Consider the following 26,404-nt stretch of genomic DNA (forward strand, 5'->3'; position numbering starts at 1 on the left):
TTCCAGTTGTCTTTCACTTCATGGATGTCACTAGATAGTATCAGGATGGAAGGTCACATGAACTCTTCCTGTAATATCATATAGGGCAAAGTCTACCCACCAAATTGCTGGACAACAAAGGCTGCCAAATTCATGCACAAGTTTGCACAACTGTTACGAATTAGTAGAGGTGACCTTTGATAATGGCACACAGGTGAAATAAGGTAGCAGCTTTAGGGCAGTACCTAGTGTTGAGACCAAATAAATGAAAAAAGGCCCAAAATCATATTTTTCTCAGTGAATGAAGAGTGTTCCAGCTACCAATTATCTAATGTGTCTGAGGCATTGAGCATCCTTGCACTGTTCTTGGCTGGAGATCCAGAGTTGGACTCCACAAAGGCCAGAAAGAAAGGAGGATCCTGGCTCAGCTGGGGAATCATGTGGAATGGGGGAGGTTGAATCAGAGTTTATAGAGAATGAGAGGAGAGTGGACCTCACACACAGTATGTAACTGGTATATTCTGACAACAGCACTGCCTACTCACTCCAGTTTCCGTATTTTGCAGCCATGATGTGTCAACCCCTCACACAGCTGCTTCACTCCACAGTCCTTGAGTTCGTTGTCGCTCAGGTCCAGCTCTCTGAGAGACTCACAGGTGCTTAGAAGAGAGGCCAGGTCTCTACAACAAGAACCAGTCAGGGAGCATTCACCAATCCTGGAAAAGAGTGAGTACATTGAAGAGGATAGTGCTGGGAGAGTGCACTATATGAGTTACATATTCACACACACACACCACTGGGTTAAAGGTCCCCACAGTGCAACCAGGGTCCCACAGCATGAGTGTGTTATCACACCCTTGTCCCCACAAGGATAGTAACACAACCCCCACACACACCACAAACACACACTCTCACACACACACACCACATAGACACACACACACGTACACACAGACACACAGACACACACACACACTACATACACACACACACAACCACATAGAAACACACATACGTGCACACACACACACATACACACACACAGAGTGGAAACCACCAATGTTTACACGTAAAGATGCACAATACTGGCATACTTTTCTTCAAATAAAAAAGGGGAGACTGTGGTATTACTTCCATTGACTGGGGTCGTTCGCTGGTGTTTATTTGGGAGGTTCTCTCCTAAGCCCTGCTTTTCCTCATTTTCCCTTCTTCCACCTGTCTAGTTACACACATGGGTTCCTCCTTTGCCTCCTTGTGTCCCGGAGACACCCTCTTCCCAGGGCTCCTAGAAGTGATGTCAGCAGTGCTTACACCAAAATACAAAGACAGCTTGCTGCTATCTCACCCACCAAATGGGCTTAATTCCGGGATTTGCATTTGAGAATGATTAAGATAAAATGTAGGCATGTATAACCGTAAAGGTGCAGCAAGGGTTTAGGTACATACAGCAGACAGCATGCAGCTAACATAGTTGTGAACACATGAGCACAGACTCCTTATGCAGCTAACACAGCCCTCCTCTGTTTGAGCTCTTTTGTTAGTTTCCTGAACTTGAAGTGTTGTATGACACAATCTGGGCAGTGAAAAACAGCAGCACTACAAGCTCAGGTACTGAAAACCTCAGCAGTGCTGTAGGAAAGCCATAGGTATCCTTACCTTTCTCTGGAGCTGTAGGGCTGACGTAGGTATCCCTTCTCCAGTGCTGTAGGGATGCAGTAGGCCTCCTTTCCCTTCTCCAGTGCTGTAGGGGTGCTGTAGATCTCCTTTCCCTTCTCCAGTGCTGTAGGGATACAGTAGGTCTCCTTTCCCTTCTAAAGTGCTGTAGGGATACAGTAGGTCTCCCTTCCTTTCTCCAGTGTTGTAAGGGTGCTGTAGGCCTCCTTTCCTGTCACTAGTGCTGTAGGGATGCTGTAGGTCTCCTTCTCATTAGCTAGTGCTGTAGGGATGCTTTAGGTCTCCTTCCCTTTACCTAGTGCTGTAGGGGTGCTGTAGGTCTCCTGTCCATTCAGTAGTGCTGTAGGCTCCTCTCCTTTCGCCAGTACTGCAGGGATGCTGTAGGTCTCCTTCCCTTTACCTAGTGCTGTAGGGATGTTGTAGGTCTCCTTTACCTAGTACTGTAGGAATGCTTTAGGTCTCCTTCCCTTTCTCCGGTGCTGTAGGGATGCTGTAGGACTCCCTTCCTTTATTCAGTGCTGTAGGGCTGCTGAATGTTTCTTTCCTTACTCCAGTGCTGTAGGAGTGCTGTAGGTCTCCTTTACTTTCTCCAGTGCTGTAGGGATGCAGTAGGTCTCCTTTCCCTTCTCCAGTGCTGTAGGGATGCAGTAGGTTTCTGTCCTTACTCCAGGTCTGTCGGGATGCAGTAGGTCTCCTTTCCTTTCAATAGTGCTGTAGACATGCTGTAGGTATCCTTTCCTTTCACTAGTGCTGTAGGGATGCTTTAGGTCTCCTTCATTTTACGTAGTGTTGTAGGGGTGCTGTAGGTCTCCTCTCCTTTCCCCAGTGCTGTGGGGATGCTGTAGGTCTCCTTCCCTTTACCTAGTGCTGTAGGTTTCCTTCCCTTTACCTAGTGCTGTAGGGGTGCTGCAGGTCTCCTTTCCTTTCAGTAGTGCTGTAGGGATGCTGTAAGTCTCCTCTCCTTTCTCCAGTGCTGTATGGATGCTGTAGGTCACCTTCCCTTTACCTAGTGCTGTAGGAGTGCTGTAGGGCTCCTTCACTTTACCTAGTGCTATAGGAGTGCTGTAAGTATCCTTTCCTTTCAGTAGTGCTGCAGGGATGCAGTAAGTCTCCTCTCCTTTTTCCAGTGATGTATGGATGCTGTAGGTCTCTTTCCCTTTACTTAGTGCTGTAGGAGTGCTGTAGGTCTCCTTACCTTTACCTAGTACTATAGGAGTGCTGTAGGTCTCATTTCCTTTCAGTAGTGCTGTAGGGATGCAGTAAGTCTCCTCTCCTTTCTCCAGTGCTGCATGGATGCTGCAGGTCGCCTTCCCTTTACCTAGTGCTGTAGGGATGCTGTAGGTTTCCTTCCCTTTACCTAGTGCTGTAGGGATGCTGTAGGTCTACTTCCCTTTACCTAGTGCGGTAGGGGTGCTGCAGGTCTCCTTTCCTTTCAGTAGTGCTGTAGGGATGCTGTAAGTCTCCTCTCCTTTCTCCAGTGCTGTATGGATGCTGTAGGTCTCCTTACCTTTCACTAGTGCTGTAGGGATGCTTTAAGTTTCCGTTATTTTGTCCAGAGCTGAAAGGATGCTGGAGTCCTTCTGTCCTTCCATGCATGAGGACCAAAAATTAGAAATTATTTGTTATAAAGCACCTGTGTATCTGAAGCATAAATAGTCATTTATTGGTTGGCAGGATGGGAAGGACGCCTTAAATCTGCGGTTCTCCCACCCAGCAAAAGTCACAGGTCACCGACCTCAGGTATACGTAGGGAAACCACCAGTTTTCCCATGATGGAGGCTCAGCCGACTTCGGCCATGAGAGAATCCCTGCTGCTGCCCATTTGCCAGTGGGTCACCAACATCAGAGCTCCAGAAGGCTCACCGTGACTAGGACAGGCTCTGTGATGCTGCATTTTGATACCCACCATCACCAAGAAAGTTGTGGAAGTAAACCAAGTGCCACCCTTCAACATACTTATGGGGAATTGGCATAGGGCAGCACCGCAACTCTTCTTGCTGCGCTGCCCTACGCCAATGTGAAAGGGCAGGAATGCACTGTATTTATGAAATACCAGTGCCTTCCTGTCCTTTGCGCTGGCGCACAATCTGCTGCCTAGTGCCACCACAGGACCCTTGCACCATGGTGCAACGATGTCGCCATTACATGCAGGATTGTTCTTGTGCAGGAAGGTTGAATCTCGAGAGGCGTTTTCCTCTTTCTATGTTTGCTGCAGAATATTTTTCGTTGTTACGCCCGCTCTGGGAGGCGTAAGGTTTTGGCAGCTTTGTCTTACTCCATATCTATGAAGCCATGAAAAGCCACACGAACTGGCTTTGCTTGGCCTCATAGATATGGTTGAGAGGCTTGTGCCACCAGAGATCAAAAAAAGTGATGCAATGTCAGAGCAAGCCTCTCATACATACGCCCCTTGATCTTCCGCTGGAGGGACGGAGGCCTGTGTCGTCTATGTGGGCGGCCTGCAATACTCTAAACAAGCCCCATACTTGGGGTTCTCCTGCAGAAACGTGTATCAATGTTTTTAGTTGAGAATGTAATTATTTTACTTTTCCTTTACTAATTAATCTTTCTTTTTCAATGTAATGATGTTTGTTAATTAGTGCTTTGCTCAGTGCCCGGTCACTCCTGGATTAGGGAGTGCTTAAGAAGGGCCTGATTTAGAACTCGGCGGAGGGGTTACTCCATCACAAAGGTGATGGATATACCGTCTGCCAAAAAATATAAATCTCATTATATCCCAGGGGGTTTAAGTTTCGGTGAACAGGATATCTGTCGTCGTTGTGACCGAGTAACTCGTCCGCCGACTTCTAAATCAGGCCCTAAGTGTTTAAATGCAGTGTATGGTCACTTGCTTTCAGCAGGGAGTCTGGGCCCAGGGAGAGGTGAGACAGGGCACGGGTGTGGAGAACATCAAAGTGAGAGGACCATTCACCGGAGAGCACATCGGGCCGCTTACCCCAGCTTCTGGACTCGGCAGCCTGGACGCTTCAGAGCCTCGCACAGCAGCCGCGCCGCTACATCACCGAGTACGTTATCACTGAGCTCCAGCTCTGTGAGTGATGGAGCAGAGCTGAGCAGGCAGGACAGGTCCTCCATGCAGGAACCGGTGAAGGTACACTGGTTTACGCTGCGGGAGACAAAGAGACACAGAGAGGTCACAACTGGAGCTGGTCCTTCCAAGCACCACCACCACCCTTTGCTGCAGGACAACAAGACACAAACCCAGGAATGAGCAGTTCGCTGGAAAATATGTACACTTTAATTGGAATGATCATCAGGGAAAGTCATAAGGGAGTGAGTTACGGTATTATTCTTACCTCCCACCCTGCTGATTTGTATGGAATGACCGCAACTTGTTGCCCCTCTTGTCAGCCTAAACCCCCAATAGCTACAGACAGAAAAGACAAGATAGATAGATAGATAGATAGATAGATAGATAGATAGATAGATAGATAGATAGAAAACATAATAACATATTTATCACCACTGTAGAGAGTGAGAAGGGAACTTGACTCATGAGAGGCAAAGCATTGAGTGGGTCACTTTGCTCCTCACATCCTCCCTCTCAACAAAAGGAAATAAACAACATATGTCCAAGGGGGGTGTGCATATGTGGGTTTTTCTATGCTGTTTTCTTGTGCATCATACTGAAGAGGCCTCCTACCTAGTAGCAGGGTAAGTCAAAGTGATTTGCAATCACTGAGGCAGTAAACAGATATATTTCTCATATTTCACAGGGACCCATGAAATATTTTCCATATTTCATAAGCCCATACAAAATAAAGGCCTTCATACCAGTAAAAAAATAAACCACCCGAATAACCGATCGCCTGGAAATGTAGGAGGCCACTTCTGATGCTTAGCACTCACGCGTAAGTCAGACTGGCCTCATTACAGGATAAGTGAGAGGTGCATACAGAGCATGGTCTGGGACTCTGGCTAAGGACCAAGAGGGGGCTTAGTTTTAGGGTTAGACTGGGTACAAGTGTGCGATTTAAATGTAGGACACGTAGAGCGGAGCCAGGACTTGAACTGGGGTTAGGATCGAGAGGTACCACATACATGGAAGAGATAGGTACAGAGAACCCCCCTTATACCCAGGACGAAGGGAGTGAGACAAATGAACCTAAGATTAGAACTAGGGGGGCAGAGAAGCGTGTTATTGTCACCCTAAACATGCTGTGATGCCCCAGAAGATCACCCCACCTTCATGCTGGTGCAAGAGAATCAGCTTAAGGCAGGATATCACTAGGTGTGTCAGAAGTGGACATTAAGAGTGACTCTATCATGACTTGTCGTTGCTAATACTCAAGTTTATTTACAGTTATCAATCAATATGTCACCTGTTGCTACCATCAGAACTTTTTACCTGCAGTTAGCATTAGGGTTGAGCAAAATTATAATTAGAGGTAATTGACCATGCCTACCTGGGTGCTGCAAAATGTGCCATGCCAACATCACTGGTGACGTGTTGTATTTAAAATAAATACACAAAACATGTAATTTCCTTGACATAACTGTGTTCAGAATTCCCAACTAAGTCCCAATAAGGGCTCATGTGAACCTTCAAGCCCAGTCAGGGCTCCAGGAGCCAGATATATTCTCTTGAATGCCCCCCTCTGTCACTCAGTGTGCACAGACTACAATAATGCATGGTGCTCTGGCAGGATAAGGGTGAGGACCCCAGGATTTGGTGTCCGTGCGCTGGCCCGCCATGTGCAAAGTGCCCAGGACAGGGCTTCCCTGCTTCGCTGGGAAAGGAAGCTGTGACCTGTCCCTGGAGTGGAAGTCCCCATCCTGGGCTCAATTCTTCAAGCCGCCATGTTGTGAGGGGCCAGGGATGGGGTCCCGCAGACATTAGTAGGGTCCCCTGATTGACTGGGTGAAAAAGCAGCCATATCAGAGCTCTGGCAGGTGCAGTGGTGGAAGCTCAGGGCCTGGGCACCCTTCCACAGCCCACTGTGTCACCAGGAGCACAGGATGAGGGCTTGCAGATGTGGGAGGAGACAATGCCTTACAGCAGCGTTTTGTGCACCTTGAAGTGTGGCAATTATGAAATCAAGGAGCTACAAATATGAAACAAAATAATTCACAGTCACCACCTGGTGAAAGAAAGATGCAAAAGGGAGAAGACAGCTTAGCAGTACAGGAAATAAAGGGCAGCAGTTAGAGGACCAGCTTTCTTACTGCTAGAGTAAGGGGTGAGGTACACTTGTCTTTGGGCCAGAGTTTCGAGATCTACAAAGAGAGTTGGTACTAACCAAAAGGATCTGGGATTCACAACGATTCACACAGATTCAGATAGATTCACATAGATTAAACTCTAGGCAGTTAGGCATCATCTGCTGTTTGACAGTGGGTTTTACATCTGAGATGGAAAACCAGGAGCAGCCATAAGGCCTATTCCAACTGCACCAGCCAAAGAGAGGCCATGAGAGAGACATCCAGGGGCATATTTATACTCCGTTTGCGCCGAATGTGCGTCAAAAATTTTGACGCACTTTCAGCGCAAACGTTGCCCCATATTTAAACCCTGACGCCAGATCCGGCGCACCAGGAAAATGGCGCTATGTGCGCCAGTTTTTGGAAGCGGCACCCCGCCCTGCGTTAATGACATGCAGGGTAGGCGTTCCCGTCCAAAAACAGACGCACATAGCGGTGCGTGGTATTTATGCTCCAGGGCAAAAATCACTCCCGCGCGGCAGGCGGCGCAAAAAAATGGCGCAAAGCACGAATATCGTGAAATTTTAACGCCTGGGTCAGGGCAGGCGTTAAAATGGGGCAAACACACCTGTACTTAATCAGAACACACAGAACAAACAACAGAGCAGCAGAGAAGCAACAGGGAGACATGGAGGTGATTTTTCTTCAGCGTGCACGTAGACGCAGAGCCCTGCAGCAACAACAGCAGCCACAACAACAACAGCAGGGACCCCAAAGACAGCGCAGAAGGCAGGAGAGGATATTCCGCCCAAGAACAACCCTGCATGGCCTCAGGGAACAAGACATCATCCAGAGGTACCGGTTGAACTGGCAGGCCATTCAGCAGCTGCTGACAAATATTGAACAGCAATTGGCCCCCACTTTAGTGACTCCCCGCACTATCCCAACAGAAACAAAGCTGCTTGCCGTACTTCACCTGCTGGCAAGTGGCTCGTTTCAGACAACTGGTGCCCTGGTTGGTGGAATCTCACAACCATCTTTCTCCGCATTCCTGCCTAAAGTACTGGATGCCATCATTGGACTGACACCCCGCCACATCTGCTTCCCAAACACACTGCAGAAGCAGCAGGAAACAAAACAGGGGTTCTACGCCATCAGTGGCTTTCCGCACGTCCTTGGTGCAATCGACTGCACACACGTACGCCTTGTGCCACCTGCTGCGAGTGAACACCTCTACCGCAACAGGAAGCACACACATTCCATCAACGTGCAGGCCATAGTCGATCACCAAGGACTGATCAGCAACATTGTGGCTAAATATCCTGGGAGTGTACATGACGCATTCATCTTCCGTCACTGCACCATCAACCAACACTTCCAGGATGGACGGTATGGCAATGGACTACTTGTTGGTAAGGACAAAAATCTACTTATATACTCACTGCACAGAAACCCTCTAGGATAAACAACACATACACCACAATAGCAACACCTAGACAGGAACACACTGAGGTACTCACATCACTAGCCATGTGTCACAAGTCACCATTGAACCTCTCACACATTTGAATTTACTCCACAGCTTAGTGTGAAGACATTCATGACTGTGGTTGCCTAAATGTCACCTTGCAAATTGGAAGTCTCACAATAACCTGTACACTAATACAATGCATAACTTTTAAGGGATGGGATGGCCTGGGTATGTTCATATGAACGTTTCTAATACCCTTTCATGTTTCAACTCTGCATGGAACTATCATCACACCCCCAGTGAGGACACACGGACACCTGTGTCACAAGTCACAATGCAAGGGAGGGCACACTGTACTTGAGAAACCAATACATCCTGCTGACAAACAGTTAGACAACAAACACTTGCTCAGCCAAGGAAAAAAAACAATGCCAAAGTTTCCACCAACAACCATAGGTTGTCACATTAGTACACAAAATAGTCACAGACAACACAACACAACTCCTACATCTAATTGATACCATTCTGTGTTTCTCTTTCAGCTGATCAGGGGTATGGCATCCAGCCTTGGCTAATGACACCATATGGGAACCCAAATACTGCTGCTGAGCGGGCATACAATGACGCCCACAAGAGGACACGCAGCATTGTGGAGAGGACCTTTGGGATCCTAAAGTCAAGGTTCCGCTGCCTTGACATCACTGGCGGAAGCCTACTATACTCCCCAGAGATGGTCTGCAAGATCATACTCACTTGTGCCATATTACACAATATTTGTGTAAAAAGGAACATTCCCCTCCTTGAACCGGACCCAGACATGCCTGAGGATGATGATGAGGAGGATGCTGGCCTGCAACAGGAGGGGGAACAACCTAACACCGCAGCAGGAGTGCGTAGGCGCCAACAGCTTGTGAACAATTTTTTTTCTTAAGTTATTATAATCACTTGTATTCCACACTTGTAAATAAACACAGATAACAAACACCACATCATGCTTTGGCCTATTCATTTCTGACCACCCTTATTTTGAAATAGCTGAAGATGAATGTCGTCTCATTGATCAAGAATGCCATTAAAATTCATCACACCAAAAATAAACATCACAACTGTATGCACAGAGGGTAGGATGTGACATGTTACATTACCATACACAGAGCCCAACAAGAGTACAAATGTGACAATTACACATGCCGGATCCAAACAACTGAAACAGTCTCTCATCCAGCCCAAAATTGGAGATCATTTGAAAGTCACATCACACGTGTTCAGAGACAGGGTGGGACCATCCATGTGTACGTGAACATGTCATCAATGGCTTCTCTCAAGTGTGTGATATGAGCAATACACAATTGCAACAACATCAGCTGCCACTAACTCAGGAGGAGACCTTGAAGTTACAGTGACAACATACACCCAGACAGGTGATAGTGGATCCACATTCCCACACACATGTACACATATGTCATACAACCAACCTAATATTTGAAAGCAGACCATCACAGTTGTGTCCCAGTTTGAACCTAGCAGGAAGATTGTAACATGACACTAAACCAGTTTATGCAGAAAGGGACACAGACAACCAAAATATTCTTCTCATTATCACATCGGGAACGCTGAGAGTCTTGCAAACTTAGTCATATGAAAATGGTATGCAAGTTTGCTCCAATTCATCATTACTGCAAACGTCAAATGGGCTAATGAGATGAATGAATGGTCAACAGTCATTCATACCATATGGCCTTACATTCGCCCGCTGCTGCAGGTTTGCCATGATATGATAAAAATACTCCATGGATACAGTAGCTATTCTGGATGGTCAAATCCTAGGGTTCTGGGGGCCTAACTCCACCTCTACCACCCCCAAAACATACAAGAATCATGTACTTGTGAACTAAACACATGCATAAGGCACATGTGTGGCCTCCATGTCACAAGTCCTACACAAATATGAAACACAAAATCATAATGGGACATGGTCAGCCCCATAAAAACTGAAAGTGACTCTCCCACTCCCTGTTAGGACTACAGATAAAAGCATCCCCATCATAAAGGTGGGCACATTTTGGAGACGGAATACATAATGGTATCAAAAACATCATTTCAAAATAGCCATCAGCAATTACACCAAATATGTTGTCAAATATGGTCAATACATTAGTTAAGGTATCCCAAACATCACAGTGTGAAGGCCGTCTATACATAAAAGTACGGACATTTGTCATATACAAACACAAATGTGTCTCACATCGCACCGTTTGACCATGACAAATCACCTTTCCAAAGCTAAACACATGAAGACATTTGGATAAATTTGCTCCATATTCTACGCATACAGCATGGCCGTCATAATTTGTCCACGTAGATGAGTGCACACAATGCAGAGTCAGATACAAATGTATCCAAAAGTGTCTTGATATTTCGCCTTCAAAATATTATTTACATCCACAATATTTTTGACTCTGCATCATGTGCACTACTGTACGTGTAAAAAAAAACATGCCCATGATGTATGCGTGGTGAATTTGACGCTACATGGACAATATGTTGGTCATTTCATGTACAGTATTAATTATTAATATTCATATCATATTTTTTCACTCCGCATCATGTGCACCACTGTACGTGTAAAAAAAACGACGCCCATGATGTATGCGTAGTGAAATTGACGCTACATGCACAATATGTTGGTCATTTCATGTACAGTATTAATTATTAATATTCATAACATATTTTTTCACTCCGCATCATGTGCACCACTGTACGTGTAAAAAAAACGACGCCCATGATGTATGCATGGTGAAATTGACGCTACATGCACAATATATTGGTCATTTCATGTACAGTATTAATTATTAATATTCATATCATATTTTTTCACTCCGCATCATGTGCACCACTGTACGTGTAAAAAAAACGACGCCCATGATGTATGCGTGGTGAAATTGATGCTACATGCACAATATGTTGGTCATTTCATGTACAGTATTAATTATTAATATTCATATCATATTTTTTCACTCCGCATCATGTGCACCACTGTACGTGTAAAAAAAACGACGCCCATGATGTATGCGTGGTGAAATTGACGCTACATGCACAATATGTTGGTCATTTCATGTACAGTATTAATTATTAATATTCATATCATATTTTTTCACTCCGCATCATGTGCACTGTAATGCGTCATAAAAAATTGACGCACAACTGTGTATGCGTGAAAATATGACGCATAACGGGAAAATAAAAACGGCGGCCATTTTATGCAGGAAGTGATGTAATAGGATATCCTGTTTACAAAATCTGTACTGAGAGGTAACTTTCACTTTCACTTTGCAGTCTCAGATTTCTCTAGACTGTGTGGTTGTGTGAAAGGTGTTGTCGTGTGTTTTACTGCTCTAGTGTCCTGTGTGCCTTGTATTTTGTCTTAGTGTCAATCTATTATTGTTGTATCACATTGTCTCAGTCTGTTTAGTGTTATTTTGTCTATACCTGTGATAGTTTGTATTGTCTGTGGGAGTCTGTTGTGGGTAGCATAGTTTGGGGGGTTAGTTGGGCTATTTTTCTACTTCTCCTTTTTCTTTCACACCTCTACCTTTCCCCATTTCCCCCTTTATATTTTATATTTTGTTGGTACATTCTTATCCCTCTCAATATGTCAGGTAGGCCTCGCCTGTCCAGGATGGGGGAAGACGAATTGGGGGGGTTCATATGGCTCGTAAGCCATTTCCTCCCACTAATGCTGGAAGCTGGGGGCCGTGTGATACAGGGGTATCACACGGAGGCCAGGAAAATCCGGTGGGAGAAGGTGCTCCATCACCTGGTCCGGGTCTATGGGAGTCTCAGGAATGTACACCAACTCAAGCACCGCTGGGCAGATCTGATCACCAGGGAACAGGACCTGCTGGACCACCTGGGACTCCAGATTGGTGGCCATGTTGGTGAGTAAAAAACAATTACATGGGAATGACAGAAATCGGCGTGTGAACATGTGATGATTGTTAGCGAATCTGCAAAATAAGTAGCTGAGTGTGTGTAATGCCAGGGAAACCTAGGCCCATGGTTATACACATTAATCCCCATTCTTGCAACACATGTACACGCAATGACAGCTTTATAAATTCAACATCTATTTGTATTATGCTAAGTCGCCCCCTCTCTGCGTCCCAAAATGTTTCAAATGCTGCGCTACAAAGGTATACATATGTGTCCTAATGTGTATTTGTTGCAGAATGTGTATGAAGACCTATGCTACCAGTCCGATGGATCATTTTTGCAACACATACCAGATGCCTGTAGCTGCATGTAATGTAGTGTTGCCTTTGTGTCAGAAAAGCAACACGTGAACGGCTCCATTTGTACTCCACTGGTCATAATGGCCAGTGAGTACGTCATGTAGAAACAACATACCTACATATGCAGACGCCATAGCTAGACAGAAAATTGGAAACACATGATGATGCTATACATGTGTGTTGCCGTCACGTCACATGCAGTTAGTCATGTTGTTCACACATATGTCACATGTGTGTCTGTTTGCTGTCTGTTGACCCTGTCCAAATAGCCTGTTTAATTGTGAGTGGTCATGCAGTCCTCATGGAACCAGTTTTGGAATGTCTCTCGGGGATGCACATGCTGAGATGTATGGATAACATTATTGTTGGGGCATACTAATGGAGGATTAACTTGGACGACACCTGACTGTCCTGACCACTGCATGAGTGTAGTAGGGTGTGACACTGGAGCAGGAGACTCATCCAATGTTAATGTTGAATACAAAGTGATCCATGCAGGATGAGCATGTGTGAAAGTCTATCATTACCATGTCATTTTCACACAGTGTCATTGTAACAGAAATCTTTTGTCCGTTCACCCAGTCTGAGTATAATCTTTGTTTCATGCTTTACAGGTGGACCAGCCCCGTACACCGTGGGAGAGGTGGCCCATTTTGACGACCCCGATATCTACAGTGAGTGTCGCCTGAGTGCTATTTACATTGTTTGGTAATGACGCATGATGGATTACTGTGTGTTCAAGAGAATTCATGATTTGATGTGCTGGCCGTTCATTGGCTTTGTTCTTTTAGTGTGATATCAAATTAGAATTATGTTTCTGCAAAGCAATACGTAGTCATCTCTCAGATTGAGGGGCTGTAGCCCATTCAATTATGGCGGCAATTGGGAATGGTATGACTCATTTCGAATAGACTGGTCAATGTTAGACTTGGTCAGGGACTTGCCATGAACTGAGTCTGCATATCAGACTGACAGTCTCCCAGATAGCTTAGGCACATGGCATTGATGACAAGTGCTTCTTCCTAGTTGAGGATGGACTGTGTACAGTGTAGGTTGGATCTTCCATGGGCATGTACTTCCACAAGGTGAACTCGAAGTGTGTGTGACTTGAGTGCAATGCCCTAGGTGTTCAGTTGAATCATGTGAATGGGTGTACTACCTCCCCTGTGTGTGTTGTTAAACATGCCTCACTAATAGTATGTTATGTTGGGCTAAGTCATAACATTTTGACATGTGTGGACCTGGGATGTGACAAGGTTGGGCTGACTACAACGTGTTGCTAGCCCTTCATAGGTGTTGTGTGTGAAGGCACATAATTGTTGCACTTTCTGTACACTCCTGGGTGTGCATTGAACATGGGATTGTTGGTTGTTCTTCCCACACCACCCACAAAGACTGGGATGTTACTGTGAAACAGGGTACCTAGGACTGTAGCAACCAGTATGTTACACGTACTTAACACCTTTTGTGACTTGAGTTAGTACCTTGGGCCAGAGTGAGAAAAATGTCTACACGTTGCAAATGGCATAAATATCTGTGTGGGATTTGCAAACGTCTGTTTCCTAATCCAAAATGTCTTTGGTGGTCATGTACATATGAGTAAAATGCTTTTCAAAATTGATATAATGAAGGGTTTTACCAGACCTACTTGCATATCACAGTGGTAGGCAATCCCATTTGCAACCGAGTACGTGGTTGCAAAGTGAGTAGCTGTTATCATCCACTTGAAGTGGATGGTAACCACCTTGCTGACTGGAAGGGGTCCTCATTGTAAAGCTTCAGCCTTTGTGAGTGGACTAAAAAAATCCTGCGCAAAAAAGCCAGTGGTCTAAGGGACCAATAATGACCGTGAAAATTTCCAAGTACAATTGTTGTGATTTAAAAATAATTGCAGCTCATTTTTCTTTCCGGTAAATGGCCTACACTTGGGGAGAAATAACTTGCTTAATTTAAAAACAGTCACGTCTATGGAGTTCTGCTGGTCCCAGCAGGCCACCATCCCCGTGAGTGCCCATGTTGCTAAGGTGGGGCAACTTGGAACCCACATCATTGATGTTCATGAGGTGGGTTTTAGGGACCCCATAGCGACTCGCAGACGGTGTCAGAGACACCGTTCTGCTTTGCAATTTGCTAGTTGATTTTCCTAAATTCCTACATCTGACACCTAGTGTGGACACATGATTCTGGGCCAGGGGTTCAATCTTAGCACACAACTAATTAAAAATGCTATTGAGTGAGGAGTGTGAGTGTAATCACATAGAATGACATATGTACTGAAGTCAGTATGCGGAAGAGCTGGTGCCATAATGTCAAATGCCTTAGGTATGATTTGGATGAGTAGTTTAGGGTGATGTCATCCATCATGTAGAGACATGGATATGCTAGGTGTGATATGACCTTAGGGATGCATGATTCACATGTACTTCCTCTGAGCATTTCCGTGAACTATGTTGTAACAATTGCTGCATACAATATATTTCTAGTAATGGACAAATGAGCCATTGTGGGATTCAACCCACTGTAAATTCAATGCTCAATATTTCCCTTTTCTCTTCACAGCTGCAAACCTGAGTGCCGCAGAGCGCAACCATTTTGAGCACAGGGCAATGAGGTACAGGCACATCCTGCAGGTGCAGTGTGGGTATCGGAGGATGGCCCGCAGATACAATTCCGATCGGGCCTCCGGGGCGTGGTATGCCACACCACAGGCTCCACCAACGGTGCCACCTACAACCACCAGGTCTGCCCAAGGGGACCCAGCGACGGACCAGCCATCTTCCTCAAGACCTGGACCCAGCCGTGTGTTGGGAGCAGGGCTGTCCCATGGCCACTCCACTCCAGCGACAATCTCCACCTCCACCGGCACGCAGACCAACAGTGACCCTCCAATTGACCCTGCAGCCTTCCAGGCATTGTCTAGGAAACTGGACAGGTTAATTCAAAAGGTGGACAACCTGACGGAGGACATGGCGGAGGTTAAAAAGAAGGTGCGCTCCATCCGGCGCACACTTCAGAGGGCAAATCTTTAGTTATTTTGCCCTCCTGAACTTTTACCCCTCCCCTCTCCCCTCTTTCCTCTTTTCATACTGTTAGTTGGGTTTGGGGGTTAGTTATAGGATAAGTATAGGTAATTAGCTTAGTTAGTGTTAGGTAAGAGGGTGTGGGGTCCTTATACTTTCTATCTAATATTTTTGTGTGGGTGGGTGGGTGGGGGCCAATGTTGGGATTCCTGTTTAATAAAAAAAAAAAATAAAAAAAAAAAGAATATATAAAAAAAAAAAAAAAAAAAAAAAATATATGTTTGTTTAGGATAGTATAGTATGTGTGTAGGTTAGTAAGTGTTGTCCTGCATGTGTCTTGTCTCTTAATGGTGGGTGGGGGGTTGATGTTTAGATCGTTTCGTTACATGTGTAGAGTAAGTTTAGCTTAGGTTAGTTAGGGACAGTTGTGGGTTAGTAGTAGTCAGGTTAGATTAGTGTAGGTTTACCTTTCCCTTAGTTGCCTCTTTTATTACTACTTTTAAATAAAAAATTTGTTAACCCTTTACCTGATGCGTTAGGTGCTACCTTTTCATGGCCTTGACATCAGTGTAGCAGAAATGTTAAGTATGACATTTGTGTTCCATGCTCCCTATCCCCAGGCTTATGAGGTTTAACATGCCAGCTACCCGTGTGCTAACTTGGTAAGTATCCACCATGTTGGAGAGCCACCATTGGTAGTGTGCATTGATCATCAAGGTTTGGGGTTGGTATGTATCCTACTTCACAAAGAGTGCTTCCAGACTTGTTATTGTAGGTAAATAGATAGGTCGGACAGCATTGTGAAGTTCAGGGAGAGCTTTATAGATGATGATTTGTTCACACTCTTGTCTTGTTGCTATCATTGCTGACCTACATCATGTGTGTACTGATTCAGCATGACTTTCCTTCATGGAAGTATACGCCATAAGGGTGATTGATGCAGTGTAATTTGTTTATCATTCCTTTCATTCTACAGCATAATTTCAAATTTTAGTATTGCATGGTGCCTACATTTCTCTGCCACCATTAGTTGTGTAGAATAGCTATAGATGGTGCATCATTCTGTCCAACACAGCATGATTGTGTGTGCTTAGTCCCTTCATCAGTTATTTTCCTCAGTATAGTAAAGCTATGATGCAATCCTGGCCACTGCACAGATGATTCAGTATACATGAAATCAGGACAGTAGTATAGAGAATCGACATGGTTTCCACACAGCCACTTTGGAGTTATCTACTGCACAGTTGAATTTTTAAATGACACAGAGACACAATAGGTGTGCAAGTGATATTTATTCATAAGTGGTGTTGTGCAAAATGTCCATTCACCATGTTTGCTGACTCCTTTCTGGTGCATTATTACATGGTGATCCTACAGAAGGGGTGTGGATGATGCTCCTGACATGCTGGGGTGATGTCACAGACAGTGCAGAGGAACATGAAATGCCAAATGATAGGAGAGAAACATTCACTGGCAAGGTGGACAAGTCAGACAGTGGATTGCCGAACAGTCATTGAGGTTAGTTGTAGTGAGACTGGCATGTGTCAAAACGTAGGACCTTGGTCAGAGTAGGGCATGGTGCAGGGACTAGGGCTTCCGGGTACTCTTGCGTGTGAATGTTATCTGTTCCATGTCTTCTTCTTCTGATGTGTGTGTTGCCTGGTGTGTCCTTGTTGTTGTTGGTTGTGAAGGGGCAACACACACCTCAGTGTTAGAAGACATGGAGGCAGACATCCCGGGGGCTGATCCCTGTTGAGTAAGGAAGGGCAGTACTGCAGCAAGGAGGGCCTGCTGGTTTTTCAGAATGGCAGCCACATCCCGATGGTAGGCAGCCAGGTCGGCCCTGAGGGGTTCTATGTTGCATTCGTGCACACGTTGAGTGGCTTGCAGTTTGAGTTGTTGTGTCAACTGGATGACAGCTGTGCCAATTTCCTTCAGTGTTTTTGAAATGTCCTCCAAGAGAAAATTTCTGGCTTGCATTGCAGCTGCCTGATCAGCAGTTGACAACATGCACGAACGCACCCCCTCAAGGCTGGCTGCCATATTTTGCATCCCCACCCGCACCTCCTTGGCCAGCTCCCGCTGGACCCCAACGACAATTCTTTCGAAGCTGGTGCCAGTGTCGTCAGAGTCCTCAGCTGTGTTGGAGCTGGCAGGTCTTACAATTGGGGTGGCGGGTGGTTCTACTGTGGTGGCTGCTTCTTCTGTGCTCCTCCTTGTGACTGAAGGTGGGGTTTGGAGGCTTTCAAGGACCATGTCAATGGTCTCTTGTGTGAGGTTGATGGTGTCGTCATCCATGTCATCAGGGAACTCATGGACAGGCAGATCAGCAGGAGATCCGTGTTCCTCTGCAATGAAACAGGGTACAATTAGTGTGTCTGTGTTGTGACAATTTTGCAGTAAGATACAAGCCTTTGGATGCCTTAACATTGTACTCTGTGTTTGTCTAGGTATCTGCTGTCCGTCATAGGGCATTGTTGTAGGCCTATGGCTCACCTGTGTGTCACATGTTTGATATGGATCTTTGAGACATGTCTGCCAGGTCGCCTCTAGGTGTTGCTTTGTAATTATTTAGGAATAGGCGTTTTTTTCTCCTACTCCTCACTCGGTGTTTCACTATTGTTATGGAGGGACATTTTGTAGGGTGGGCTCTCATTATCCAACATGTGATTCTTGGCTTTCTAGGCAGCAGGATAGCTAATGGTGTGGGGGACTAAGTTTGACCCACTTGAAAATAACTCTGTCACCCAGATATTCAATTTAGCTAAGACTAACTAGCAGTGCCTCTGGTCTCCCACATCAAAGGAATGTTTAGACATCCGAGCGCATGACATCTTTGGAACTTCTCAGGGAAGTGGTGGTCACTCAGGTCCTACACATTTGTATCTTTTCCGGTAGGTTCCCATACACAAATGACATAGACAGTATTAGTTTGATATGAAGTTTCATTGTACAACTGACTTGTAGGAATTTAGGTGTGAGCCCCATTTACACAAACAATACACACTGTTAGAATTGAAATAGTCCGCAGGAGAGTAATACATTAGTACACAGCTTTCATGGTGCCTAACTGTTTCTACTCTCCCCCTGCATGTTCTATGTATAGCACAGCTTGTTAAGTTTGGAGGTTGCCTGTCAGAATCACAGGGGAGACATCATCCCTCATATCAGAGGAATGGGCTAGGATCTGGTTGTGCATCAGCAGCAAGGCAGGCAGCATCTAGTTGTTATTTTCTGTTTGGAAACTCCCCCATGCGTGTCTTGGGACAAGGGAGTGAATGTAAAAGACATATGTCATGGTGATGACAAAGTTTCCCTAAGCAGGAATGCCAAACCTTGACCCCTACCACATCTATCAGCAACGTACCAGACGGTATCCTTGACTGGGGCACAGAGTGAATATGTTCTGGCAAACTCCAGTGCAGAAGTAGGCAAAACAGTGTGATTTGACTAATTGACAACACCTTAGGACTGACTATTTGCTACATTAACTGATAGGAAGGGCAATGAGAATCATTTAGTGCAAATTGCTCTGAGGCACTTAGATGTGAGCAAATGAGTATAAGTACATTCAGGGTAAGATGCACAAAGGCCTCCAGCCTGAGGCTAATGCGCAAAGTATACGTTTCACTTGCCACACTACACTTTGACTGACTGTGGGTGTTGTGACTGCCCTGCCAGCACACTTGCCTCTCAGGCCCTGCCCCATACACTTTTTATTCACATTGCATGATCTGTACATGTAACGTGGCATTACCTATGCATGTCAATGTTAGGATGTGGTATGGATGTAAACATTCTTGATGTTTTGAGATGATGTTGGGTGATGTGTTTTGAATTGGATTGGCCTGTTTATCGTATGAAGGTCCTATTTGTTTGTGCGACTTTGCAGGTGTGTTTCAGTGACCAGTTGCCTGTGTCCCCTCCTCAATGTTGTTGTCTGAGCAGTATGACATTAGTGATGTAGCCTTGTTAGCCAGGCACGTGAGGGACCCTGACGTATGCAGCATGTGTGTATCGTTAGTGCTGTGTGGCTCCTATTGCTGTTTACTTAGGCTTATGTATGTGTCAGTTATGGACATTCGGCATTTGAGTGTACTGGTACCTTTGTCTTATTTCTAGGAGTAATTGCAGATGTCACCCTCACCCCCTAATTTAGGTATGTATGTTCCAGGGTGGGGTTTCTGCCATTTGGTACTATAGCTGCACAGAGATGAGAGGTGTTATTGTCAACTGTGTTTGCAGTTAAGTTACAGTTGTTGTATTTGCTACTGCATTACAGATAGGGACCTAGTTGATGTAGAATAGATTTTGCAATACAAGTGCCTGGATGTGGATTTGAGGTAGTGTCCTTCCCACCTGTCACTGCTTTCCCTTGGCTCTCTTGTTGTAATTACAGGATGTCCCCGTGGGACTGTTGTGGTTGCTGTATTTTGTCGTGCCCCAGCTTCGGTCAGTACTGGGCATGCCCCCCTGCCGTGCCCCTTTCCCCATGCCACTTCATATATGTGCTGACTTACATGCATTGTGTAGTAGGTATCCCCCCCCTGCTTACAGTCCCCATTATTGTATTAGGATTCCCCATGCGACTTACCCTGCATGTGCGTAGTGTCGTGGTAGTCTGCGCTGTCCAGTCCTTGAATCCCTCTGTTGATCTCCTCCGGGATGACGGCTGCGACCATCTCCTCCATGTGGTCCAGGGCCTCCTGTTGTGCTGGACTCCCCCCTCCAGTCTGCATTGCTGCCTTCCTGTTCCTGGCCATTTTCTCTTTGGTCCTACGTTTGCAGTCATGCCAGCGTTTCTTACACTCGGTGACTGTCCGGCGTTCTTCAGCCACACTGTTAATCTTGTCCACAATTTGTTTCCAGATGGCCTCTCTCCTACTGAGTGGCAATTTGGAGGTGATGAAAAGTTGGTGCTGGTGTTCCGTCACCTCTTTCACCAGGATTTCCAGCTCCTCTGCACTGAAGCGACACTTTCTTTTTTTTTTAAAAATGTCCTGGCTCCTGTATGCTTCCTCCTGGCTGGTTCCTGGTCTGCTCTCATCCTCCTGGGGTCTGTTGGGGCATCTAGGATCCATTTTGGGTCTCCTCTCCTGAAAGGGCAGTTTTCGCGCAAAAATGTGACGCAATTGCGTGAAAAAAAACGGCGTTTTCACGATTGCGCTGTCGTAAATCGACCCACAGTGATGTGCGTCGCATTTACGTTGGTTTCCTTTACGACAGACCGACGCTGTCTGCGTCATGAAATAATGACTCCCACCTGTTGGTTGCGCCGCCGTAAGTCAAAGTATAAATTTGACGCCCGCATGGCGCATCCAAATGGCGTTAGACGGCGCAAATTTTTTTGACGCAAAATTGCGTTAGCGCAATTTTGCGTCAAAAAGTATAAATATGGCCCCCAATGTCATATAGAGGGTAGCTAGGGTCATTCCCCAGGGCACAACTCTGGACGTGGGGCGAGAGATGGATTGAGACCTGTTGGACAAGAACAATACCCAGACCACCACATACCTCCAACGGCCACCCCTAGATGATGTCTGACGAGAATCTGGTGGTCAAGGGTGTCAAATGTCACTGACAGATCTTTAAGAATCAGGTGCTGGCACTACAGCAGTGGACTCCTGTAGGAGGCTGGACTGGCTTGTAGTGAGTACCAAGGGGTACTTGCACCTTGCACCAGGCCCAGTTATCCCTTATTAGTGTATAGGGTGTCTAGCAGCTTAGGCTGATAGATAATGGTAGCTTAGCAGAGCAGCTTAGGCTGAACTAGGAGACGTGTGAAGCTACTACAGTACCACTTAGTGTCATATGCACAATATCATAAGAAAACACAATACACAGTTATACTAAAAATAAAGGTACTTTATTTTTATGACAATATGCCAAAGTATCTTAGAGTGTACCCTCAGTGAGAGGATAGGAAATATACACAAGATATATATACACAATAGCAAAAATATGCAGTATAGTCTTAGAAAACAGTGCAAACAATGTATAGTTACAATAGGATGCAAAGGGGAAACATAGGGATAGGGGCAACACAAACCATATACTCCAGAAGTGGAATGCGAACCACGAATGGACCCCAAACCTATGTGACCTTGTAGAGGGTCGCTGGGACTATTAGAAAATAGTGAGAGTTAGAAAAATAACCCTCCCCAAGACCCTGAAAAGTGAGTGCAAAGTGCACTAAAGTTCCCCTAAGGACAAAAGAGTCGTGTTAGAGGAATAATGCAGGAAAGACACAAACCAGCAATGCAACAACTGTGGATTTCCAATCTAGGGTACCTGTGGAACAAGGGGACCAAGTCCAAAAGTCACAAGCAAGTCGGAGATGGGCAGATGCCCAGGAAATGCCAGCTGCGGGTGCAAAGAAGCTTCAACTGGACAGAAGAAGCTGAGGTTTCTGCAGGAACGAAAAGGGCTAGAGACTTCCCCTTTGGTGGACGGATCCCTCTCGCCTTGGAGAGTCGTGCAGAAGTGTTTTCCCGCCGAAAGGACGCCAACAAGCCTTGCTACACGCAAATCGTGCGTTTGGCGTTTTTGGACGCTGCTGGGGCCCAGGAGGGACCAGGAGGTCGCAAATTAGACCTGCAGAGAGAGGGGACGTCGAGCAAGACAAAGAGCCCTCACTGAAGCAGGTAGCACCCGGAGAAGTGCCAGAAACAGGCACTACGAGGATGCGTGAAACGGTGCTCGCCGAAGTTGCACAAAGGAGTCCCACGTCGCCGGAGACCAACTTAGAAAGTCGTGCAATGCAGGTTAGAGTGCCGTGGACCCAGGCTTGGCTGTGCACGAAGGATTTCCGCCGGAAGTGCACAGGGGCCGGAGTAGCTTGCAAAGTCGCGGTTCCCAGCAATGCAGCCCAGCGAGGTGAGGCAAGGACTTACCTCCACCAAACTTGGGCTGAAGAGTCACTGGACTGTGGGGGTCACTCGGACAGCGTCGCTGGATTTGAGGGACCTCGCTCGTCGTGCTGAGAGGAGACCCAAGGGACCGGTAATGCAGCTTTTTGGTGCCTGCGGTTGCAGGGGGAAGATTCCGTCGACCCACGGGAGATTTCTTCGGAGCTTCTGGTGCAGAGAGGAGGCAGACTACCCCCACAGCATGCACAAGCAGGAAAACAGTCGAGAAGGCGGCAGATTCAGCGTTACAGAGTTGCAGTAGTCGTCTTTGCTACTATGTTGCAGGTTTGCAGGCTTCCAGCGCGGTCAGCGGTCGATTCCTTATCAGAAGGTGAAGAGAGAGATGCAGAGGAACTCGGCTGAGCTCATGCATTCGTTATCTAAAGTTTCCCCAGAGACAGAGACCCTAAATAGCCAGAAAAGAGGGTTTGGCTACCTAGGAGAGAGGAAAGGCTACTAACACCTGAAGGAGCCTATCACAAGGAGTCTCTGACGTCACCTGGTGGCACTGGCCACTCAGAGCAGTCCAGTGTGCCAGCAGCACCTCTGTTTCCAAGATGGCAGAGGTCTGGAGCACACTGGAGGAGCTCTGGACACCTCCCAGGGGAGGTGCAGGTCAGGGGAGTGGTCACTCCCCTTTCCTTTGTCTAGTTTCGCGCCAGAGCAGGGGCTAAGGGGTCCCTGAACCGGTGTAGACTGGCTTATGCAGAATTGGGCACATCTGTGCCCAACAAAGCATTTCCAGAGGCTGGGGGAGGCTACTCCTCCCCTGCCTTCACACCATTTTCCAAAGGGAGAGGGTGTCACACCCTCTCTCAGAGGAAGTTCTTTGTTCTGCCATCCTGGGCCAGGCCTGGCTGGACCCCAGGAGGGCAGCTGCCTGTCTGAGGGGTTGGCAGCAGCAGCAGCTGCAGTGAAACCCCAGGAAGGGCAGTCTGGCAGTACCAGGGTCTGTGCTACAGACCACTGGGATCATGGAATTGTACCAACAATGCCAGGATGGCATAGAGGGGGCAATTCCATGATCATAGACATGTTACATGGCCATATTCGGAGTTACCATGGTGAAGCTACATATAGGTAGTGACCTATATGTAGTGCACGCGTGTAATGGTGTCCCCGTACTCACAAAGTTCAGTGAATTGGCTCTGAACAATGTGGGGGCACCTTGGCTAGTGCCAGGGTGCCCTCACACTAAGTAACTTTGCACCTAACCTTTACCAGGTAAAGGTTAGACATATAGGTGACTTATAAGTTACTTAAGTGCAGTGTAAAATGGCTGTGAAATAACGTGGACATTATTTCACTCAGGCTGCAGTGGCAGGCCTGTGTAAGAATTGTCAGAGCTCCCTATGGGTGGCAAAAGAAATGCTGCAGCCCATAGGGATCTCCTGGAACCCCAATACCCTGGGTACCTCAGTACCATATACTAGGGAATTATAAGGGTGTTCCAGTAAGCCAATGTAAATTGGTAAAAATGGTCACTAGCCTGTCAGTGACAATTTGGAAAGAAATGAGAGAGCATAACCACTGAGGTTCTGATTAGCAGAGCCTCAGTGAGACAGTTAGTCACTACACAGGTAACACATTCAGGCACACTTATGAGCACTGGGGCCCTGGGTTACCAGGGTCCCAGTGACACATACAACTAAAACAACATATATACAGTGAAAAATGGGGGTAACATGCCAGGCAAGATGGTACTTTCCTACACAACCCCCCCCCCCAAACGAAGGACAATAAGACTAGCCATTACCTGATGAGTCTTCATTGTCTAAGTGGAAATATCTGGAGAGTCCATCTGCATTGGAGTGGCTACTCCCAGGTCTATGTTCCACAGTATAGTCCATTCCCTGTAGGGATATGGACCACCTCAACAATTTAGGATTTTCACCTTTCATTTGTTTTAGCCAAAGTAGAGGTTTGTGGTCTGTCTGAACAATGAAGTGAGTGCCAAACAGGTATGGCCTCAACTTCTTCAGAGCCCAGACCACAGCAAAGGCCTCCCTCTCAATGGCAGACCAACGCTTTTCTCTAGGGGTCAACCTCCTACTAATAAAAGCAACAGGTTGATCCTGGCCCTCAGAATTAAGTTGTGATAGGACTGCCCCTACTCCTAATTCAGATGCATCAGTTTGGACATAGAATTTTTTAGAGTAACAAGGGCTTTTCAGGACAGGTGCAGAGCACATGGCCTGCTTCAGCTCCTCAAAAGCTTTCTGACAGCTTGCTGTCCATAATACCTTTTTAGGCATTTTCTTGGATGTGAGGTCATTAAGAGGGGCTGCAATGGAGCCATAGTTCTTAATGAACCTCCTGTAATACCCAGTGAGGCCTAGGAAGGCTCTCACCTGAGTCTGAGTGGTAGGGGGAACCCAATCAATAATAGTTTGGATTTTCCCCTGAAGTGGTGCAATCTGTTCCCCACCAACAAGGTGTCCCAGATAAACCACCTTACCCTGCCCTATCTGGCACTTTGAAGCCTTGATAGTGAGGCCTGCCTTTTGCAGAGCCTCCAAAACTTTCCATAGGTGGACCAGGTGATCATCCCAGCTGGAGCTAAAGACAGCTATATCGTCCAAATATGCTGCACTGAAAGCTTCCAGCCCTTGCAGGACTGTGTTCACCAACCTCTGAAAAGTGGCAGGTGCATTTTTCAAACCAAAAGGCATTACAGTAAACTGGTAATGTCCTCCAATGGTAGAAAATGCAGTCTTAGGTTTAGCATCTTCTGACAATTTGATCTGCCAATACCCTGCAGTCAAATCAAAAGTGCTTAGATACTTGGCAGATGCCAGTGTATCTATAAGCTCATCTGCCCTGGGTATAGGGTGAGCATCAGTTTTGGTTACCAAGTTGAGACCTCTATAGTCTACACAAAACCTCATTTCCTTCTTCCCATCTTTAGAATTGGGTTTTGGTACCAGTACCACAGGAGAAGCCCATGGACTGTCAGAGTGCTCAACCACTCCTAGTTCCAACATTTTCTGAACTTCTTGCTTTATGCAGTCCCTGACATGGTCAGGCTGCCTATAGATCTTACTTTTGACAGGTAAACTGTCTCCAGTATCTATAGTGTGCTCACACCAAGAAGTGGTGCCTGGCACAGTAGAGAAGAGTTCTGAAAATTGTCCTAGGAGATTTATGCAATTATCTTTCTGCTCAGCAGTAAGACAATCAGCCAAAACTACACCTTCCACAAGAGCATCTTGTTCTGTGGAAGAGAAGAGATCAGGTAGAGGATCACTGTCTTCTTCCTGTCCCTCATCTGTTGCCATGAGCAGGGTGAGATCAGCCCTGTCATAGTAGGGTTTCAGGCGGTTGACATGGAGCACCCTAAGGGGACTCCTGGCAGTGCCTAAGTCAACCAAGTAGGTGACTTCACCCTTCTTTTCAACAATTGTGTGTGGACCACTCCATTTATCTTGGAGTGCTCTTGGGGCCACAGGCTCCAAGACCCACACTTTCTGCCCTGGTTGGTACTGAACCAAAACAGCCTTCTGATCATGCCATTGCTTCTGGAGCTCTTGGCTGGCCTGAAGGTTTTTACTGGCCTTTTTCATGTACTCAGCCATCCTTGATCTGAGGCCAAGTACATAATCCACAATATCCTGCTTAGGAGCTTTTAAAGGTTGTTCCCAACCCTCCTTTACAAGTGTGAGTGGACCCCTAACAGGGTGTCCAAAAAGAAGTTCAAAGGGGCTGAAGCCCACTCCTTTCTGGGGTACCTCCCTGTAGGCAAAAAGGAGGCATGGTAGAAGGATATCCCATCTCCTGCGGAGTTTTTCAGGGAGTCCCATAATCATGCCTTTGAGAGTTTTATTAAATCTCTCCACCAGTCCATTTGTTTGTGGATGATAGGGTGTTGTGAACTTGTAAGTTACACCACACTCCTTC

General features: G+C 46.3%; 1 protein-coding gene across 6 annotated transcripts in view; it reads right to left on the bottom strand.

The window, feature by feature from the left end:
• LOC138295275 (uncharacterized) overlaps nt 1-26,404 on the bottom strand; it is a 304,183-nt gene that overhangs the window by 93,580 nt on the left and 184,199 nt on the right. For all 6 annotated transcript variants that reach the window (XM_069233470.1, XM_069233468.1, XM_069233467.1 and 3 more), the window contains 2 exons: nt 4,610-4,780; nt 525-695 (listed from right to left, as the gene is read on the bottom strand). In XM_069233470.1, the coding sequence (XP_069089571.1) occupies nt 525-695; nt 4,610-4,780 (342 nt within the window). The remainder of the gene's footprint in view (nt 1-524; nt 696-4,609; nt 4,781-26,404) is intronic.

This window comes from Pleurodeles waltl, chromosome 5 (assembly GCF_031143425.1).
Source record: "Pleurodeles waltl isolate 20211129_DDA chromosome 5, aPleWal1.hap1.20221129, whole genome shotgun sequence".
Classification (NCBI taxonomy): Eukaryota; Metazoa; Chordata; class Amphibia; order Caudata; family Salamandridae; genus Pleurodeles; species Pleurodeles waltl.